A 17,824-nucleotide genomic window follows, 5' to 3' on the forward strand; every position below is an offset into this window, starting at 1 on the left:
ATGCATATATTTGTGTTTATTAAGGGAACAATTTGACATCCAGTGAATTGTTGCGAATGTATGTACTCACGTGTATTATGTACTCTCGTTGCAATAAGTATGTGGACGTCTGAATGAAAAATCATGACTACTGGCGTTAAAGCCATATTTCTCATTTTTAGTAATAGAAGTTGGATTTAATAACAATAACAATACGCTAGCAAAGTTGGGATTAATAGGAGCCTTATTAAAATATTTAGATTCTGGGACGGGCCGTTTAGCAAATTTCACGGCCTTACCAAAAAATAATAATGCTCTAGTTGCTTTAGGCGCGCCTTTAATAACGTTATCTCCCTAAACTCGGGTGCACCTTTATGTGACCCAAATCCAAATCTCAACGGAGTCGAAATATGTCTCTAGTCACGGGCGCATTGATTGTGGCGTGGCCCGAGATGCATTTCCATGACGTTGCAAATTCCTTAAAAAATAAGAACGAGATGAGCCTCGCCGAATAAAAATACAAATTGCGGGGCCCTCAGTAAATACTTGTTTTAAATTACTTAGAATTCAGGAGGGCCGCTTAGTGAATTTCGTGTCCTTCCCAAAATAATAACGCGATAGTCTCTTTAGGCGCGTGTTTAATAATTTACTTTCTTAAACATGGGCGTGCATTTCATGCGACCCAAATCCCGATCCCAAAACATCAAATAAAATGTGTTCCGGATTATGGGTGCATTTCATGTGACGTAGTCCAAAGACGTGTTTTAAATGATGTTCACATTCTTGTAAAAAATAATAATTATAAAAGCGGTAAAAAGTTAAAATTTGCACATAAGTTCATATTTGTATAAAATCAGATAATCAAGCCGAATATAACAGTTGAGCGACCGTGCTAGAACCACGGAACTCGGGAATGCCTAACACCTTCTCCCGGGTTAACAGAATTCCTTATCCGGATTTCTGGTACGCAGACTGTAATATGGAGTCATTCTTTTCCTCGATTCGGGATTAAAATTGGTGACTTGGGATACCCTAAATCTCCCAAGTGGCGACTCTGAAATAATTAAACCAATCCCGTTTCGATTGTCCTTTAATTGGAAAAAACTCCCTTGCACCCCATCGGGCGCGGAAAAAGGAGGTGTGACAACCTTCGTCGTGAACTTCATAGGTGACGTATTGACATTCATAGCTTCTTTGCTTTCAGACTTGGGTACGAACTTGCCCCACTTCCTGACTTCTTTCTTGTCATTCACTTTGCGAGGTTCATAGATTGGCAGCCTTTCATTTCCGTCGGAGGCCATGCTCAATTCCATGTCATGGGCACGAGTTGCAAGTTCTTCAAATGTGCTAGTCTTGATACCTCGAAAGATGTAGCGCAATCCCCAATGTATGCCTTGGATGCACATCTTTATGCCTGAAGCTTCACTAAGCCTATCTTTGCAGTTGAGGCTTGCATTCCTCCAACGATTGATAAAGTCGATAACTGGTTCCCGCTTTCGTTGACGAGTATTTGTAAGCTCAATCATACTCACCGTGCATCTTGTGCTATAAAATCGATTGAGGATTTCTTGTTCTAGTTGATCCCAGCTATCGATAGATCTAGCCTCGAGGTCCGTGTACCAGTCAAAAACATTTTCTTTTAGCGAGCGGACAAACTGCTTGATAAGGTAATCTCCATAAGTCCCAGCATTGTTGCACGTCTCCACGAAGTGCGTAATATGTTGCTTTGGGTTACCTGTACCATCAAACTGTTGAAACTTCGGAGGTTGATAGCCAGCAGGCATCTTCAACATATCGACCCTTACAGTGTACGACTTTGCATATGTAAGGGAGGATTTAGCATCAACTTTATATTTGTTCTTAATGGTTCCTTCGATGAATTCCTTCAGTTATTCGATTGGAATCATCCCTTCAGATGAGACAGGGATAGCCTTAGTGGATGCTGCTTGTCTTGGGGGAGAGTCACTCTCTAGAACTTCTGGGAGCTTGCCGGGTGCATGGGTAGATTATTCTTCCATCAAGATTCTCACCCTGTCTGTTAGCTTGTCAATTCTAGCCTCTTTATTTTGCATGCATTTGGTCAAGCCAGCGATTGCTTCCATCAAGTTTGCCAACTGCTCCTCCATAGATGAAGTGTTTGTCACCATGGCTTGCATGATTGTCGTGGATGACGGAGAGTAGCATGGATTTTTACAAATATTGATCCTTGACTGGCTCACGCCATGTGGTGTAAGTGAGGAGGATCCATCGCTTGAAGCATCATCATCTTCCTTCACAGCAGAGTGCTTGGAGCCGGAGAGGTCAAACAGAGCAAGAGTTTTCTTGATCTTTTCAGCAACATCGCTTCCTCCTTCAGATGCGTTTGTGGAAGATTTTGCTCTTTTTAAGGATGAAAATCCGAAAATAGGGGTTGATGCGGACGACACTTGGGGTTCTTGTTGTCCTAAAGAGCTTGCTTTGCTCCTCGTAACTGGTCCGAAGCTTCCAAAGGTGACATCGAGGATGTTTTCCACATCAGCATAGAACCTGGAATTAGCAGCCTTGGTGGATGTTGATTTGGAGTTAATTTTCTTCGAAGCCATTTCAATATTCTTGGACTTTGGTGATTGAAAAGTTGAGATGGGAGGTAGAGACTGTCCCACTGGGCGTGCCAGAATTTGTAGTCAATAAATTGCATCGAGAAAATAAAATCAAGACCGAAAATATCGCAACAATCGTAGTATTTTATTTCGAATATTTGAGTGTTACAATCTCTATGAATCCTCTAATTCTTCCTTCTGATAGCAACAATCTTATTTCAAGGGCCTTTGAGCTTGATCTTGAATATGTATTTGTTGCCTCGAACGATGATCTTATTCTTGAGCTTGAGCTTGATTGCTTGAACTTGACCTTGATTTGTTCTTCGTTCTTGAACTTGCACTTGATTTCTTGAACTTGAAGCTTGAAGCTTGAAACTTGTGGAGGAATTTGCAGCGTTTCATCCACGAGCTCTTTCTTGCTTCTTGTGATAACTTCCGGTCTCTTTTCTGAGTTATGAAGACCCCTATTTATAGTTGTGGAAGGGAGGAGTCATGATAAGAACAAACTCTTTCCGACCAATCAAATTGAAGTGTGACATGACCGCATTTGATTGGCCAGAACATGTCACTTGCACACGTGGCACGATTTCATTGGCCTTTTAGTGTGACTGGGCATGCTTTGTCATTTTGACACATGGCACAATCCTATTGGCTCTTTGGTTTGACTTGGCGTGCCACATCATTTGACACGTGACACCAAACTAGGCCTCTAGGAAGATGACATCTTGGGCTTAATGGAGTGGGCTCATCACTTTAGCCCAATTAAATGGGCTAGCCCAATGGATTAAGACTTATTTATTTAATTCATATATATTGATTTTATATAATTAATTCAATTATATTAGCCTATAGTATTTATTTGGACTAGTACATTTAAGATATAGTCCAAATTATGTATTGAATTTGAATCCAATAAACTTTACATGCCTACACTTATCTCCTACAGTATTGTACTCTTTAGTATTTAATTCTTTCATAACGTGTTTCACCTTTTTCAATCTATTCCATACATCTTTCATTACATTATCCTCATTACTCCCTTTCCATGCTCCTTTGACTATCTTTAGAAAATCTTTATGTTCAGTTAGATGATTCAAGAACTTGAAAGACTTGGGGACTATCTCTTCCTTTTCTTCAAGTGTAACACTCAAAGGTGAATGATCAGAACATCCCAGATCTATTACCCATACCTCTAGATAAGGTATTTTCAGTGTCCACTATGCATTAACCAGTGCTCTATCTATCCTGCTATATGTGTGCCCATTTGTCCATATGAAATTTCTTCCCTTAGTCCTCATTTTAACCAAACCAGTATCATCTATAAAGCTATTAAAGTCTCTCATCTCCACATCTTGTACATGATTATCAATTGGTCTATCCTCCCCAGATCTTATGGCATTATAATCACCCATGATTAACCATGGTATTTGCTATCTATTGTTAATATCTACTAAGTCTCTCCATAGGTGTCTCCTATCATCCAGTGTATGCAAGCCATAGACTGCAGTGAATTCAAACCTCATATTCATGCTTTTGATGTGAACTGCAACATGAATAAACTGAGAAGATTTCCCCATCACCAGGCATTCTATCTCATTAGTATCCCATAATAACCAAATTCTTCCTTTGTTGTTGTGCTCATAGTTTGCTAGCCAGTGCCACCCTGTAGTGATTCCCTTATTATTTGATCAGCCTTCTGCTCCTTTATTTTATATTCAAGTATTGCTATCATATTTACTTTATATGCTTCTTATGTACTTCTTGACCTCCTCCTACCTAGGGACCTTATTCAGACCCCTAATGTTCCATGTTACCAGCTTCATACAGAAATGAATAAAACCTGTGAATACCCTTCCTCCCCTGCTTGACCTCTGTGCCTATTCGAGCCTTCACCTAATTGCCTTGGATTTATTAGCTGCAATCCAGATTCTGCTAGTATATTGAACCCATTTATGATGCTAATTGAATCCTCCCCTGCTTTTTTCTTGCTTCGAGCTATTGATTTTTTGTGGCTTTTCTCCAATTCCACTCCTCATTTCCTCTAGCTATCCTTGCAGGTGATTGAGCAAGTTTACTGGTTTCCTCATCACTCCTTATTACTTGACTCCTTTTTGCAGGTGCTACATCTTTCTGCTCCACCTTGTCACTATTTCTATCTGTAGGTTGCCATTCCTGTTTCTGTTTTTGCTGCTTAGGCTTAGTTTTCTGCATAGGTTGCTCATGTTTACCACATCTGTGTCCAACTGCATACAAACTTGATAGAATTTCGGAATCCAGTCATAAGCTACTCCTTGGACAAATTCTCTTCCAGTTGGATCTGTTACCTTAATGGCCTTAGGAAGCTCTTTGGTTACATCCATCTCAATTAACACTCTAGCATATGTGATTCGATCCAATTGAGCAGTACAAGCATCTGCATATAGTGGAACCCCTAAACCACTACTTATCCTGCTTAGAGACTTAGCTCCCCAGTAGTTCAATGGAAGGTTAGGAAATTTTTTCCACACAGGTATAGTTTGCAGAACCTCCTTACTAAAATCAAACTTTTCTGACCAAGTCTTCATGATTATTGGCTTTGTACCCAGCATATGTAGCCCTGAATACAATACTTCATCTCTGTCTTCTATGGAGTTAAACCTTACTACAAAATATCTCTCATTGTGATAGTAGAGTTTTGGCTTAGTTGTAAAATTCCATAGCTCATATTGTTAGAGTTGTTCCAACAACATAAAGGATCAATGCTTGCTTTCATGTCCTTGTCTCTTCCTCTACTTCTTCCTTACATAATTTAACCATTGCTTCTCCATTTTTATGACTGGTGCAACGAAACTTAGATCCATGCCTTTTGCAGCCAATCTGTTCCCCACAAAGAAATTAGCCCAATTCTTCTAACCTACCTCTACGTTCTCATCTGCTAATATGACCTTACTGTTATCAGCTTCCAATTTATCCTCAATTTTTCCACTATTACCAACAATTTCATCAGAATTACTCGCAATCAATCTAGCATTTTCTACACTAGCATTACCATTAGCCCTCTGATTACCAGCCTGTGTTCCTAAATTGTTTGCATGCAAAGCAATTTCTCCTAAGCTAGGTCTTCCGATTTGCAGTTGATTACCAGAAATTACCTTTGCATTCTCAATCATCGGTATATGACTCATCGCATGTGGCGTTTTCAGACCTTCCTTTGCGGCTGATAATGGCAGTCATTGTTCCATTGAAATTCTCGTTACATCTGCGGATTCCAAACTCTGCGTTCCAGTAATTTGTGAGCTACCAGTTCCCGTACAGTTTCCTAGCTAAATCGTCGTTGCATTTTTCCTCGGTCTTCCCCTCCCCATTGTTTTCAGCGTATGTTAGCAAGAACACGCTATCATGCTCTGAGAGAGAAAAGAAAGAGAAAATCTTTAACAAGATCTTTTTAATATTTAATAAGTTTTAAATTGTCGATATGTTTATTATACCATTACTTAAATTTCCTTACAAGAAATAACATGACATATTTATGACCACGATATTTTAAGAATATTTTAATATGTCATAAGTATCTCAAGGCCACAAAATTTAAAAAAACTCTCAAAATGGTGACTTAAATTAGCCAAGTCAAAAAATTTCTCAAAATGTTGACTTAAATTTCCAAACTTATTTTTATTTTTATGACCCTATATTTTTGACACGAGAGATTTACTTTACATATAAGAGATCTAAAAATATTATTTTCTTAAATTTAAAATTGTAAAGGGGCATATTATACAAATATCACAAAAGGTATATAGAGTACTATTTTACAAGCAAAAGACGAAATATTGAGAAGCAATGGCATTACGGAAGGAATTTGAAAATTAGGTACCTGTTCTATCCGGATTATGTGAAAAATGAACATGACATATTGGTTACAATAAATCATTTTTATTGAAGTAACAATTCTAAAATAAGTTACCGTCCAATAGTCAAAAAATCAATAGCACACTGCTTAATTTAGCAGTAGTAGGCATTCAAGTTGACATATAATGGACAATTATTGGGAAAGTAATGCAATTACAGGAAAATATGAGGGTGTATAAATAGCTGTTTATATCCTATGAGGTGTTAATGAAATTAAACAAACTATTTACACAATGTTACAAATTACAATCATTTAAAACAGGCCGAAAGTATGGGAAGACTCGAATTTATCAAATTCTTACATGCTTCCTAACTTTTCTGCTCCAAGGGACCACAACCAGGGACATAAAACGTAATTTCACAATCCCAAGTCCATTTTCATTTCAACTGCTTTTCTCTTCTGTCCCAATCAAATTCAAAATCAATTCAGACCAATGAGCAAAGAAGGAAGTAGAAGAAGAGGCGGATGGAGTTGGACTTCCGCCCTCGTCGGCGCCGCTGCTGCCGGCATGGCGGTGGCGGCACTGTCGTCGAAGCCACGGGACCCAGATTTCCACCTCATCTCTATCGACCTCACTTCCTTCAAGCTCAATTTCCCAGTACTAGACGCTGAACTCATCCTCACCGTCCACGTCACAAACCCTAATGTCACTTCAATTACTTACTCGTCTACAGAAATGTCGATTTTCTACTCCGGCGACCACCTTGGTTCGGCTAAGGTGAAAGCCGGATCACAGCCGCCGCGTTCCTGCCAGGTCCTCCGGCTACCGGCGCGGCTGAGCGGCGTTCAACTGGCTCATCACGGCAAGGAATTCCTGTCCGACGTGGCGAAGCGGGAGATGGTGCTGGATGCTACGGTGGATATAGAAGGATTTGCTAAGGTGATGTGGTGGGACCATAAGTTCCGCGTGCACGTGGATAGTCACGTGACTGTCGACCCGGTTTTCTTTGATGTTATTGACCAGGAAAATAAGTCGGCTTTGGAGGTCTTCGTTAGGTGACGTCTGAACCGGCCACCCGGCGGTTCCCCGGTCAGTTTATTATATTTTGTTTAAGGTTTAATATTGTTCCTAAGTATGACTCATGTTTCTCGCCCCACGTGGTTAAATTATATAAAGCTCTATGCAATCTAGTTAATTAAGAAAAGAAATGGTTGCTCTTTTGAAAATTGAACTTTGTTTCCTCTAAGTAAATGAATTATGTTCAGTATGGTTGTCCAATGTGTGAAATTTTAAAGATGAGGTTCAAATTTTAAAAAGACAATAAGTTATTACTTTCTCTTTCCCAATTTATATAAATATTTTTTGCCTTTTGAGATAGTAAATTTAAATATATACTCCCTCTTTTTTAGTCTACGTGAACCTATTTTCTTTTTGGTCCGTTCCAAAAGGAATGCCCCTTTCTAAATTTGATAACAATTTAACTTAAACTTACAATTCTACCATTAAAAAGAAACTTTTATAACCACACAAATACTATGGACCCCTTTTTGACTTGTTTAGGATCACAATTACAAAAATCTTCATTTTTTCTTAAATTTCGTGCCTAGTCAAACAGGTTCACATAAATTGAAACGGAGAGAATAATATTTAAGTTTTTGGAAATAAAATTTATATATTTGAAAATTACGTCAAAAGTACTACAAGTCATAATAATTAATTATTCAAAATATTTAAAAGACATCAAAAAAAATTATGGAAAGAACAACTCATTTGACTCACAAAATTCGAATACCCTCGCATAAATTGGGACAAAAAAAATAGTTAAATTTTTTCATTTGTCTAAGCCTAAGCCTAAGTAAAGCAAAGTATCTTATATCTGTACCAGTGGAAGATAACAGATACTACATATAATAGTTTAGGTGCATATAAGTCGGCACAAATACAATCATCAAAAGTGCGAAATATTGACACACCTTGGACCAGTTTTGAATCAGTTTTGAAAGTCAAAATTTTTGGATTGGACCAGATTTAATTATCCATCTTAATACAATGGAACGAAACGTAAAGTTGAAACTGAAGCGGGGTCTAATTCCACTTCACCGTGGGAGTTTTCCGACACGAAAGAATGCTAAGTTCAGAAAACAAGGAATGGATTAAAATTGGGGCAAAAAACATAAGTAGGCACTATTCTAGAAAATTTAACATAAGCACAGCAGAAATTCATAATTAACAAAAGTGGCATTCATAATTAACAAAAATGGCAGCAACTTAACGTTTTTCTCGGCGGTTACAAATCTATTATGGCAACTAATCTTAACAATAGCATAACAGATTCCTAAATCAGAGGAGGGAACAAGATATAATAACTCCAATCTTTTCCTTCCTATTTTTTAACTCAAAATATTATCTTTCAAATATGTTTTACGAATAAAATACAATTAAGAAAAGATAATTGTATCCTAAAAAAATTACTGTATAATCTCGTATATTGAATTGATAATTTGATAGGATACATGTATCTAATTTTTAAGTATATCTTGTATATTAATATATGTGATTCGTCATATACATATTTTGTATTTAACAATTGCATATTGAAATTATATATCATCCGGTATATTTAAAAAAGAAGAAGACATGTAAGGTATATATGTGGTATATATACATTTTAAAACTATTTATGTATAATAAAATATCTTAAGTGTATGTATGTGTGTATAAAATGTATATATATATATATATATATATATATATATATATATATATATATATATACTCCGTTCCAATTTATGTGAACCTGTTTGACTGGGCACGAAGTTTAAGAAAAAAATGAAGACTTTTGGAATTTGTGGTCCTAAACAAATCCAAATGGGCCCCAGAGTATTTGTGTGGTTATAAAAGCTTCTCATTAAGGGTAGAGTTGTAACTTTAAGTTAAATTGTTACCAAATTTAAAAAGGGTTTATTCTTTTTGGAACGGACCAAAAAGGATATAGGTTCGCATAAACTGGAACAGAGGGAGTGTGTATATATACACACACACCCTCTAAAAAAGATTTTCAACCAGCAGAAAACTCCTTTCTAGCCACCACTTCGAAAATATCTCTTACCAACTCCAAATGTTTAATTTATTTACCAATTCAAATATTCCTGATATATTTCAAGGTATATTATTATCTTGATGAGATTATACAATATCGTTATACACATATATACATGTATGTAGTTTCAACATATTATAAATCATGTATAACGATATTGTATAATCTCATCAAGATAATAATATACCTTGAAATATATCAAGTATATTTGAATTGGTAAATAAATTAAACATTTAAAGTTGATAAGAGATATTTTAGAAGTGGTGGTTAGAGAGGAGTTTTCTGCTGGTTGAAAGTCTTTTTTAGACCGAAAGCAATTTTGTGCTTAGATAAGATGATTATGAGGTAAATTTTTAAAAATAAGATGAGAGGAGAGAGTATGAAAATAAAAGGCAATCCCATGATTTGTGCCGTGTGTTGACTAATTAACTGTCACATAATCTTTGCAATATGATAATTGTGTAAAAATATCTGCTATTTATGGAATAAACAAAATTTGATATCATTTTATTAAATAATTTTTAAAAAGTGCTTAGCCGGATAGTTTTCTCTTAAAATTGTATTATGTTTTGGATTAAAGTTGTATATGTTTTTTCACGAAAGAATGTCACCAAAAGAAGCATATGAATTTTTATAACAGTACACGTTTGTATGAACACAAGACATGACTGTTCATCGTTAGTATGTAGCTGACAAGACTATCTAACTATTCATTGTTATTATTTTATCTGTCTCAAATTATGTAATACAATTTTTTTGATCTGTTGGAAAATAATGATACTTTTATATTTAAAAATAGTTTAACTTTAAACTTCTCATTTTACTTTTAATGAAATAATTTGAAGTCATAAAAATATCTAAGATTTGCTTTAGACCATAAGTTTTAAACTTATTACTGCTCATCTCATGGAGGGAAAAGCAAAAATATAGTTGTCTTGTTTGTCGTCTCAACGTATTCTTTCCCCAGTATCGTCCCACAAAGAAAGAAAGAGCACATAGCTCTAGCCAGACCTATAGGTTCGCTAACGTAAAGCGAGGCGTTGAGCCTAAAGGGTGAACTGAAATTATTTTCGGAACTATATTTCATACAACTAACATGTGTTCAGTCCAGCAGGAACGCGCACTGCAAACGAACCTAAGCTGCTTTACTGAATCCCCCGATGGCCTTTCTTATTTTAATTAATTAGCATCCTAACACAAATTATACTTAAACTACAATCTTCATACATATATCGGGAGAAGTAACATTTTTGGAGAAGAATATTAGGGGTGGGGGTGGGGGTGGGGGTAGGGGGAGGAGGCTGAATACCTCATCATTCCTAATTTGGTACGAGAAAAGATAAGACTACCTATAAAAGTGAAACTATTTACCCTCCCCTACCCATTAAAGAATTCTACCCACTAAATAATTACAATTCCTACACATTTAATAAATAAACGACAATAACAAAATAACTACCCACACTTTAATGCCCTACGTATAAAAACACAGAAACTGCTCAAAATTTCAGAAAATTAGCGCACAAACGTGGAAAAACGCAGAAGCTCTTCAAAATTTCAGAAAATTAGCGCACAAAATTGAGATTTCCACTGATCGAAGAGCAGTAAGTGTGAAAAAACAGATCGAAGATGCTGATTCGGATTTTAATTTCGCTGTTCTCTTCAGATTTTGATTTTGTTGTTGGTTTGATTTTGATTTCGGAGCTAAACTTCTGAATTTTAGCTGAAAATTCTAATCTAGGTTTGGAGATCTGGAGATCTAGAGGTTTGATTTCGCTGTTGTTTTGTTGAAATTTCGAACACTGTTGATTTCGAACACTGTTGAAATTTGCATTGTTGAGATTCAATTTTGGACATAAAAGTGATTATACCTTTAGAATCATGGAAAATATTCCAATTCTGCTGCAACATAGTGGAGAATGGGATGATAACAATAATTTCATAAATTTTCATATTAATGCAATTCTAATAAAGACCTATTGGAAATTTGAACAACTTCTCAGAGAAATTGCAAAGCTACTGCGAAAGGACAGTAAAACAATAGTTATTCAGTATGCTATTGCTCAAGGATATCCACCAATTACACTTTGCAGCGATATGAGTGTTAGTGTTTATATGGAATTGAAAAAATCAAGTGCAGGGATGACAACACTTCCCCTGTGTGTGTCGTTTGCTAAAAACACTATAGCTGCAAGCACCTCCAGTTTCGATGTTGCTCCAATTTCACCAGAAATTGCACAATTTGAAAGCACTGATATGATTACTACGTTTGATGTGCAAGAAGGAGATGACGTCATTTTAGAACTTGATGATGCAAACATCATAACTGATCAATTTCATCAAAATGTTGAAAAAGGACAAATTTACGAAGACAAGAACCTGCTGGCTCTCGTTATGAAACAATATGCTGTTAGAGAAAAATGTCAATATCGGGTTCATAAATCATGCCCAAGAAGGTTCGTCTGCATGTTTTCAAGTAAAAAAACTATGTGATACCTATATAGTATATAAATATGCTAAATCAGTATACTATGAGAGTATATAACTGTATTGGTTTGTCTTTGTTATTATCAGTAAAATATAATACCAATATAGTATATATGTATGCTAAATCAGTATACTATGTGAGTATAGAATTGTATTGCTTTGTCTATATTTTTTATCAGCAAAATATGATACTTATACAGTATATAAGTATACCAACAGAGTATACCATGTGAGTATATAATTGTACGGATTTTTGTGTGTGTTTTTTATTAATAAAACATTATACATAACTGTATTTGTATTATAAACAGGTATATCCTTGAATGCGTGGATGAAATATGCACTTGGAGACTTAAAGCATCAAGCCTGCGAGAATCAAATCTTTTCAAAGTGATAGATTTCAATTATGTCCACAGTTGTTTAACTGATAAGAGATTTTGTTCACAAAAGCAAGTTGTCTCAGCTTTTGTTGCAGCTGTGGTACAAGATAAACTTGTTGACCCGAAAACCATATATACACCAACTGATATCCAAAGAGACATCCAAAAAGCATATGGTATGGACTTAAGCTACATGCAAGCATGGAGATCAAAAGAAAAAGCAATGCAATTATTGAGACGATCACCAAGTGAATCATACAAGAAAATGCCAACATATCTTTATATGTTAGAGTACGCTAACCCAGGATCAGTGACACGACTACACACTGAAGAAGATGGGAGCTTCTTGTATGCATTCATAGCTATATATACATCGATTAGAGCATGGGTTTATTGTAGGCCAACAGTTGTAGTTGATGGAAGTTTTTTAAAGTCAACATATAGAGGGACCATACTCACGGCTTTCACGCAAGACACAAAGGGTAAGAATACAATCCAATTACATTCAGTTAAAGAAACAAAAAATATTTTCAAATATTTTGATACCAGTATGGTATACAAGTATACCAACAGAGTATATAGTTGTTTTGCTACACACCTGCACGTACCTATAACATACTACTATATGAAATACTAAATTAATATTTTGTGTACAATCCGATTACATTCAGTTAAAGAAACAAAAAAAAAATATTTTCAAATATTATATGATACCAGTATGGTATACAAGTATACCAACAGAGTATATAGTTATTTTGCTACACACCTGCACCTACCTATGACTATACTACTATATGAAATGCTAAATTAATATAGTGTGTTGTAATTGATATTTTGTTCTTTGGGTTTACAGGACAAATTCTACCCCTCGCATATGCAATTGTTGATTCGGAAAATGATGCATCGTGGGAATGGTTCTTCGTGCAGTTGAGAGAAACCTATGGACAAAGAGAGGGAATGTGCATTGTATCAGACAGACATGATGCTATATGGAAAACAACTTCAATTGTCTATCCAGAAGTCCCTCATTGTGCATGTATGTTCCATCTGTGGAACAACATAAAGACAAACTTCAGGAAGAGCCAAAAACAAATCAAAGAAGTATATTTTGCTTTAGCAAGAGCATACACTGTTGAAGAATTCAACAGGCATATGGCAGGGTTAGAAGCTATTGATAGTAGAGTGAAAACATACTTGATGGATATTGGATATGATAAATGGTCCAAGGCGTATTCCAAGGCAAATAGAATCATGACCATGACATCGAATATTGCGGAATCAGTAAATGCAGCAAACAAGCACGCAAAAGACCTCCTAGTTATGAATTTGCTTGACTTTATGACAACATTGATTCAAAAATGGAATTACATCAATCGGAAGGATGCAGTGGAATCATTTATGAAGATTGGTGCAAAGTATGAAAAAATATTGGCAGATAATACTATCTTATCACAGACGATGACGGTATGCATTTTCAAATCATAAAAACACTGCATGTACTGTATTTTTACTTTTTTACCTTAGTGATTTCACTAAACAACTGAATATTGTTATTTAAAAAATACTATTACTTCATATAGCTAATGACTTTTCTTAATTAAAATTATACTAGGTGTTGCCATCAACTGAATTCTTACATTTAGTAATTGATGGCCAAACAAGAAATGTGGTGCGCCTACATGAAAGAAACTGCAGTTGTGGGAGGTTTCAGCTAGACGATATTCCATGTCCACATGCAATGGCAGTTATAGAAAAATTCCATATGGATTCATACAAGTATTGCTCGGATTACTACAGCATAGACTACTTGCTGAAAACATATGAGATACCAGTAAATCCATTGCCTGATGAAACAACGTGGCAAATTCCAGAACATGTCTCTTCGCAGGTGGTACTGCCACCAAAAGAAAAAATCAAACCAGGAAGACCTAAAAGGAAGAGAGGCATAGGAGGCTGGGAAGGAAATACAGTTACATGTGCACTATGCGGGAGAAAAGGACACAACCGGAGAACATGCTGAAATATTCCAAAGAGAGATTGATATAATGCTTCAATGTTTTTATACAACTCATATATTGTAGAATCGTAGCATTTGAACAGCAAAAAATAAAATGCATTTCTTGCACTGGACATATATTTGGTATGATGATTCTTTGCGAAATTACTTTTTGGCAACAAATTTATATGGCTACTTGTATTTTCAATAAGAATCTGGTTATTTTCTATTTTAGTATATAAAAGTGGGATGCATTTACATCTAGTTGCTGCAGGAAAAAAGATGCTAAAATATATCTGTGATACCCAATTGGTATATCTGTATACCTTATTGGTATATCTGTATACCTTATTAGTATCAAAATATGTGCAGAAATAGAAGTGGTGCACGCTTTGCAGCTCATGTCTGTATTGAACTATAACAAATTGGAAGCCATTTACATGCAGTTATTTGTGCATCACCAGGTACATTAATACAAGGTGATACCCAATGTTATATTTGTATACCTCGCTGGTATATAGTGGTATTGCACTAATATGGCTAAAACAAAATATGCACAGAAATATAAATAGTGCACCAGATACAACGTGATACCTAAAATGCGCACACTTTGCAACTCATGTCAGTACTTACATCTAGTTGCTGCAGGAAAAAAGATGAGTCAAATACAACGTGATACCCAAATGGTATATCATTATACCTGATTGGTATATAGTTCTACTACACTAATACACCATCTATGCTAAAACTACAGATGAACATTAAAGCTTAGACCATCATCACATTCGAAAGCAGATAATTTAACTTCTGTCACAACTACTTTGTATGTTGCTGGAAGTGTTCACTTCATCTGCCCCTAACTTTCACTTGTTGAATCCATTAAACCTTACCCTCTGGCAAAGGAATGGACCTCGGCATCCTAATAAACCAACAACTTTATGGAAGAAGCCTAAGAAAAGCCTAATAAAACAAGCAGAAATTAGAAATAAAATCAGTAAATTTTCAGCATCAAGAGACATAACTATACTGATAACCCCCATGTACTTGAAGAAATCTATTACCACATATTTTGAACCAGAATAATTAAATATGACAAAAGAAACATTAGCAGCTGGAAATATTTTATAAAGGCACAAGTTTCCTACAGTCTTGAATCAGCAAAAACTCATTTACTACTAATAATACCATACTTCACCAAAAACTATTAAAATCCTGCAAAGTTTTCATGATACAATTAACTAAAACCAAAAAGAAACCTATACTACTTCTTGCGTTTCTTTCCACGAGTCTTTTTAGGTGCTACTGGAGCCTCAGATTCACTTGATTCGCCATGCAACTGCTTGTTCCTCCCATAGTGCCACAACAGTATACCAAACCTAGCTCGAAGACCATCCACATCAAAATTGGCAACAGGGATTGGAAGATCTTCAATAATATACTCTGCAAAGCAAGCAACATATACTCCACAATCTCTGAAATAAAACAATGAATAGAATATAAAAATCAATTAGAAGTGAAAATGTTAATATAAATGAGGAAAACAAAGTAAAAAAAAAGTAACTATTCTTACGAATTTTGTTGTGTTGGCAGATTTGTAATCAGTTCAATATCAAAAGGATCAGTCAACTTCTTTCCCATGTGCAGACCATTTTCTACTACAATGTCACTTCTTTGGTTATAAAATTCAATACTAACTAGAAATAGGGGATCAACACAGCATAAGCCTTTGCCACTTTCTGAATAGCCTTTTTGTGCTTTCGCCTACGTAGTGAATCATATACATAAAAACATCTCTTGTGGAATGACACACACCCCAATATCCAATGGCAAATTTCTGCCAAATTAATTGGAAAAAGGACATGATCAACCTGGTGCCATGGAGTGTTACAATGCATCCTAAATCCTTTCATGTACTCCATGATATCGTCTGATCTATCAATCAAATGATCTTGTTTCCCACCTTTTACAAATTCTGTGAAAACCCTTTGAATGATATTATTAAAAAGAGTATTTGTAGTTGTGACTTTGATTGGCATATTAATTCCATATTTCGCCTTCTTCCTAAGATAGTAGAATATAATATTCAAGTGCTGCAAAAAAAGAGAGGAAGAAAACATGACTACCACTAACAATATGAATGAACTACTACAACAACAAAAATAAAAAACAGTACACATACCGAACTAGAGAGCGGCCTGCCAGAATAGTTTAAAGTATGGAAAAACGTCTTATCATCAATCTATTCAACTTCAAAGTCAGAAAAAGGCTCTAGCTTTTGATCACCACGTAAATACACTTCCCTATTTCGTATAAAAGAAGATATAGATAAGAAATATAACAACAAACATTAAGAAAAAATGAAAACAAAAGTACATGGAAACGAATACGCACTCTCCCAATTGCATATTTGCTTCAACAAAGTTTGAGAATGCAGTCGTAAGCTTAAAATCAACCGTCTCTGAAATGTCATTTACAAATGGAAATCTCCCTTTGATAACCTTCGAGGATCCCCCAACTGCACTAACACCAGATTGCCAATCATTCCTATACGGTGACTGTTTTACAGCTGCGGGGCACCTTTTCCGTGTTAAAACTGCAGAAGTAGTTTCAACATCTGTTTGTATCTGAACAATATTTCTTGATACCAACTGATCAGGTTTAGACTTATTTACAGCACGAGTTGTCAAATCATTTCCAGATTGATTTACATTACGTCTCCTTCCTTGTGTAATGGCAGCAATTAGATCAAGTTGAGAATCAGTATATTCAAAATCAGAATCCAAGTGAAGATCACCCCCGTGTCGACATGGAGCTTAAATTAGAAAATGCTAGTGAATAAATAAATATACAAAGTTAAGAAATTTAGAAAAAAAGAATGAAAAGTTATATATAGAAGACATTACCAGAAGGCAAATTCACCATTACTTCCACCAACATCCACTTGACCAACACCATCAACCCGACATGCTAAACACATAAAAGCATTATCAGCATCACTACTTAAATAAAAAATAAAAAACTATCAAGAACCTATCATTTACATACTAACTACAGAATTAGTAACATCAACATCGTACCCTGTGGAGCAGTATTAGACTCAACAACAACATTTGCTCGTGCCTGTACAGCGATTTTGTGATGGCAGCGGAGCAGGACCCGACTTTTTAACATCATGAGATGACTGCATATATGTTGCTTGTTATGTAATAGCGGTGATTTGATCAATTGCAGATGCAGATAGTTCAAAGTTAGAATCCAATCCAAAATCATGCTCATTTACGAAGGGGGCTGAAAAAAGTTTTTTTAAAAAAGGTTAGTCAATGCACAAATACATAGAGTTAAATAAATAAAAAAATAATCAAAAATTACATATACAACATTTTACCAGAACGCAAATCATCATCCTGTTGCTTGTGCTGAAAATGAGAAACTAACAATTTTAGTCTTATGTATATTACAAGAATACTATGTGC

The 17,824-nt window shown here is 35.5% G+C and overlaps 2 protein-coding genes across 2 annotated transcripts; both read left to right on the plus strand.

Annotated features, from left to right (window-relative positions):
* The first annotated feature begins 6,625 nt into the window (after nt 1-6,625).
* On the plus strand, nt 6,626-12,387 carry LOC104215925 (uncharacterized). The gene is made up of 2 exons (XM_070162761.1): nt 6,626-7,477; nt 12,287-12,387. Exon 1 carries the CDS (start codon nt 6,881-6,883, stop codon nt 7,445-7,447), a length of 567 nt encoding a protein of 188 aa, XP_070018862.1. The 5' UTR covers nt 6,626-6,880; the 3' UTR covers nt 7,448-7,477; nt 12,287-12,387.
* On the plus strand, nt 11,370-14,375 carry LOC104233778 (uncharacterized). Its single transcript, XM_070161807.1, has 4 exons — nt 11,370-11,944; nt 12,287-12,837; nt 13,209-13,819; nt 13,968-14,375. The coding sequence occupies exons 1-4, from the start codon at nt 11,370-11,372 to the stop codon at nt 14,373-14,375; spliced, it is 2,145 nt and encodes a 714-aa protein (XP_070017908.1).
* Nucleotides 14,376-17,824: the final 3,449 nt, after the last annotated feature.

The sequence above is a fragment of the Nicotiana sylvestris genome, chromosome 11 (genome assembly GCF_000393655.2).
Source record: "Nicotiana sylvestris chromosome 11, ASM39365v2, whole genome shotgun sequence".
Classification (NCBI taxonomy): Eukaryota; Viridiplantae; Streptophyta; class Magnoliopsida; order Solanales; family Solanaceae; genus Nicotiana; species Nicotiana sylvestris.

What these genes read in the sequence shown, in the direction of transcription:
- LOC104215925 (XM_070162761.1), top strand. Translation starts at nt 6,881, where the DNA reads ATGAGCAAAGAAGGAAGTAGAAGAAGAGGCGGATGGAGTTGGACTTCC.
- LOC104233778 (XM_070161807.1), top strand. Translation starts at nt 11,370, where the DNA reads ATGGAAAATATTCCAATTCTGCTGCAACATAGTGGAGAATGGGATGAT. An exon ending in TTTCACGCAAGACACAAAGG is followed by an intron (nt 12,838 to 13,208) that starts GTAAGAATACAA and finishes TTGGGTTTACAG; the next exon opens with GACAAATTCTACCCCTCGCA. An exon ending in TCTTATCACAGACGATGACG is followed by an intron (nt 13,820 to 13,967) that starts GTATGCATTTTC and finishes AAATTATACTAG; the next exon opens with GTGTTGCCATCAACTGAATT.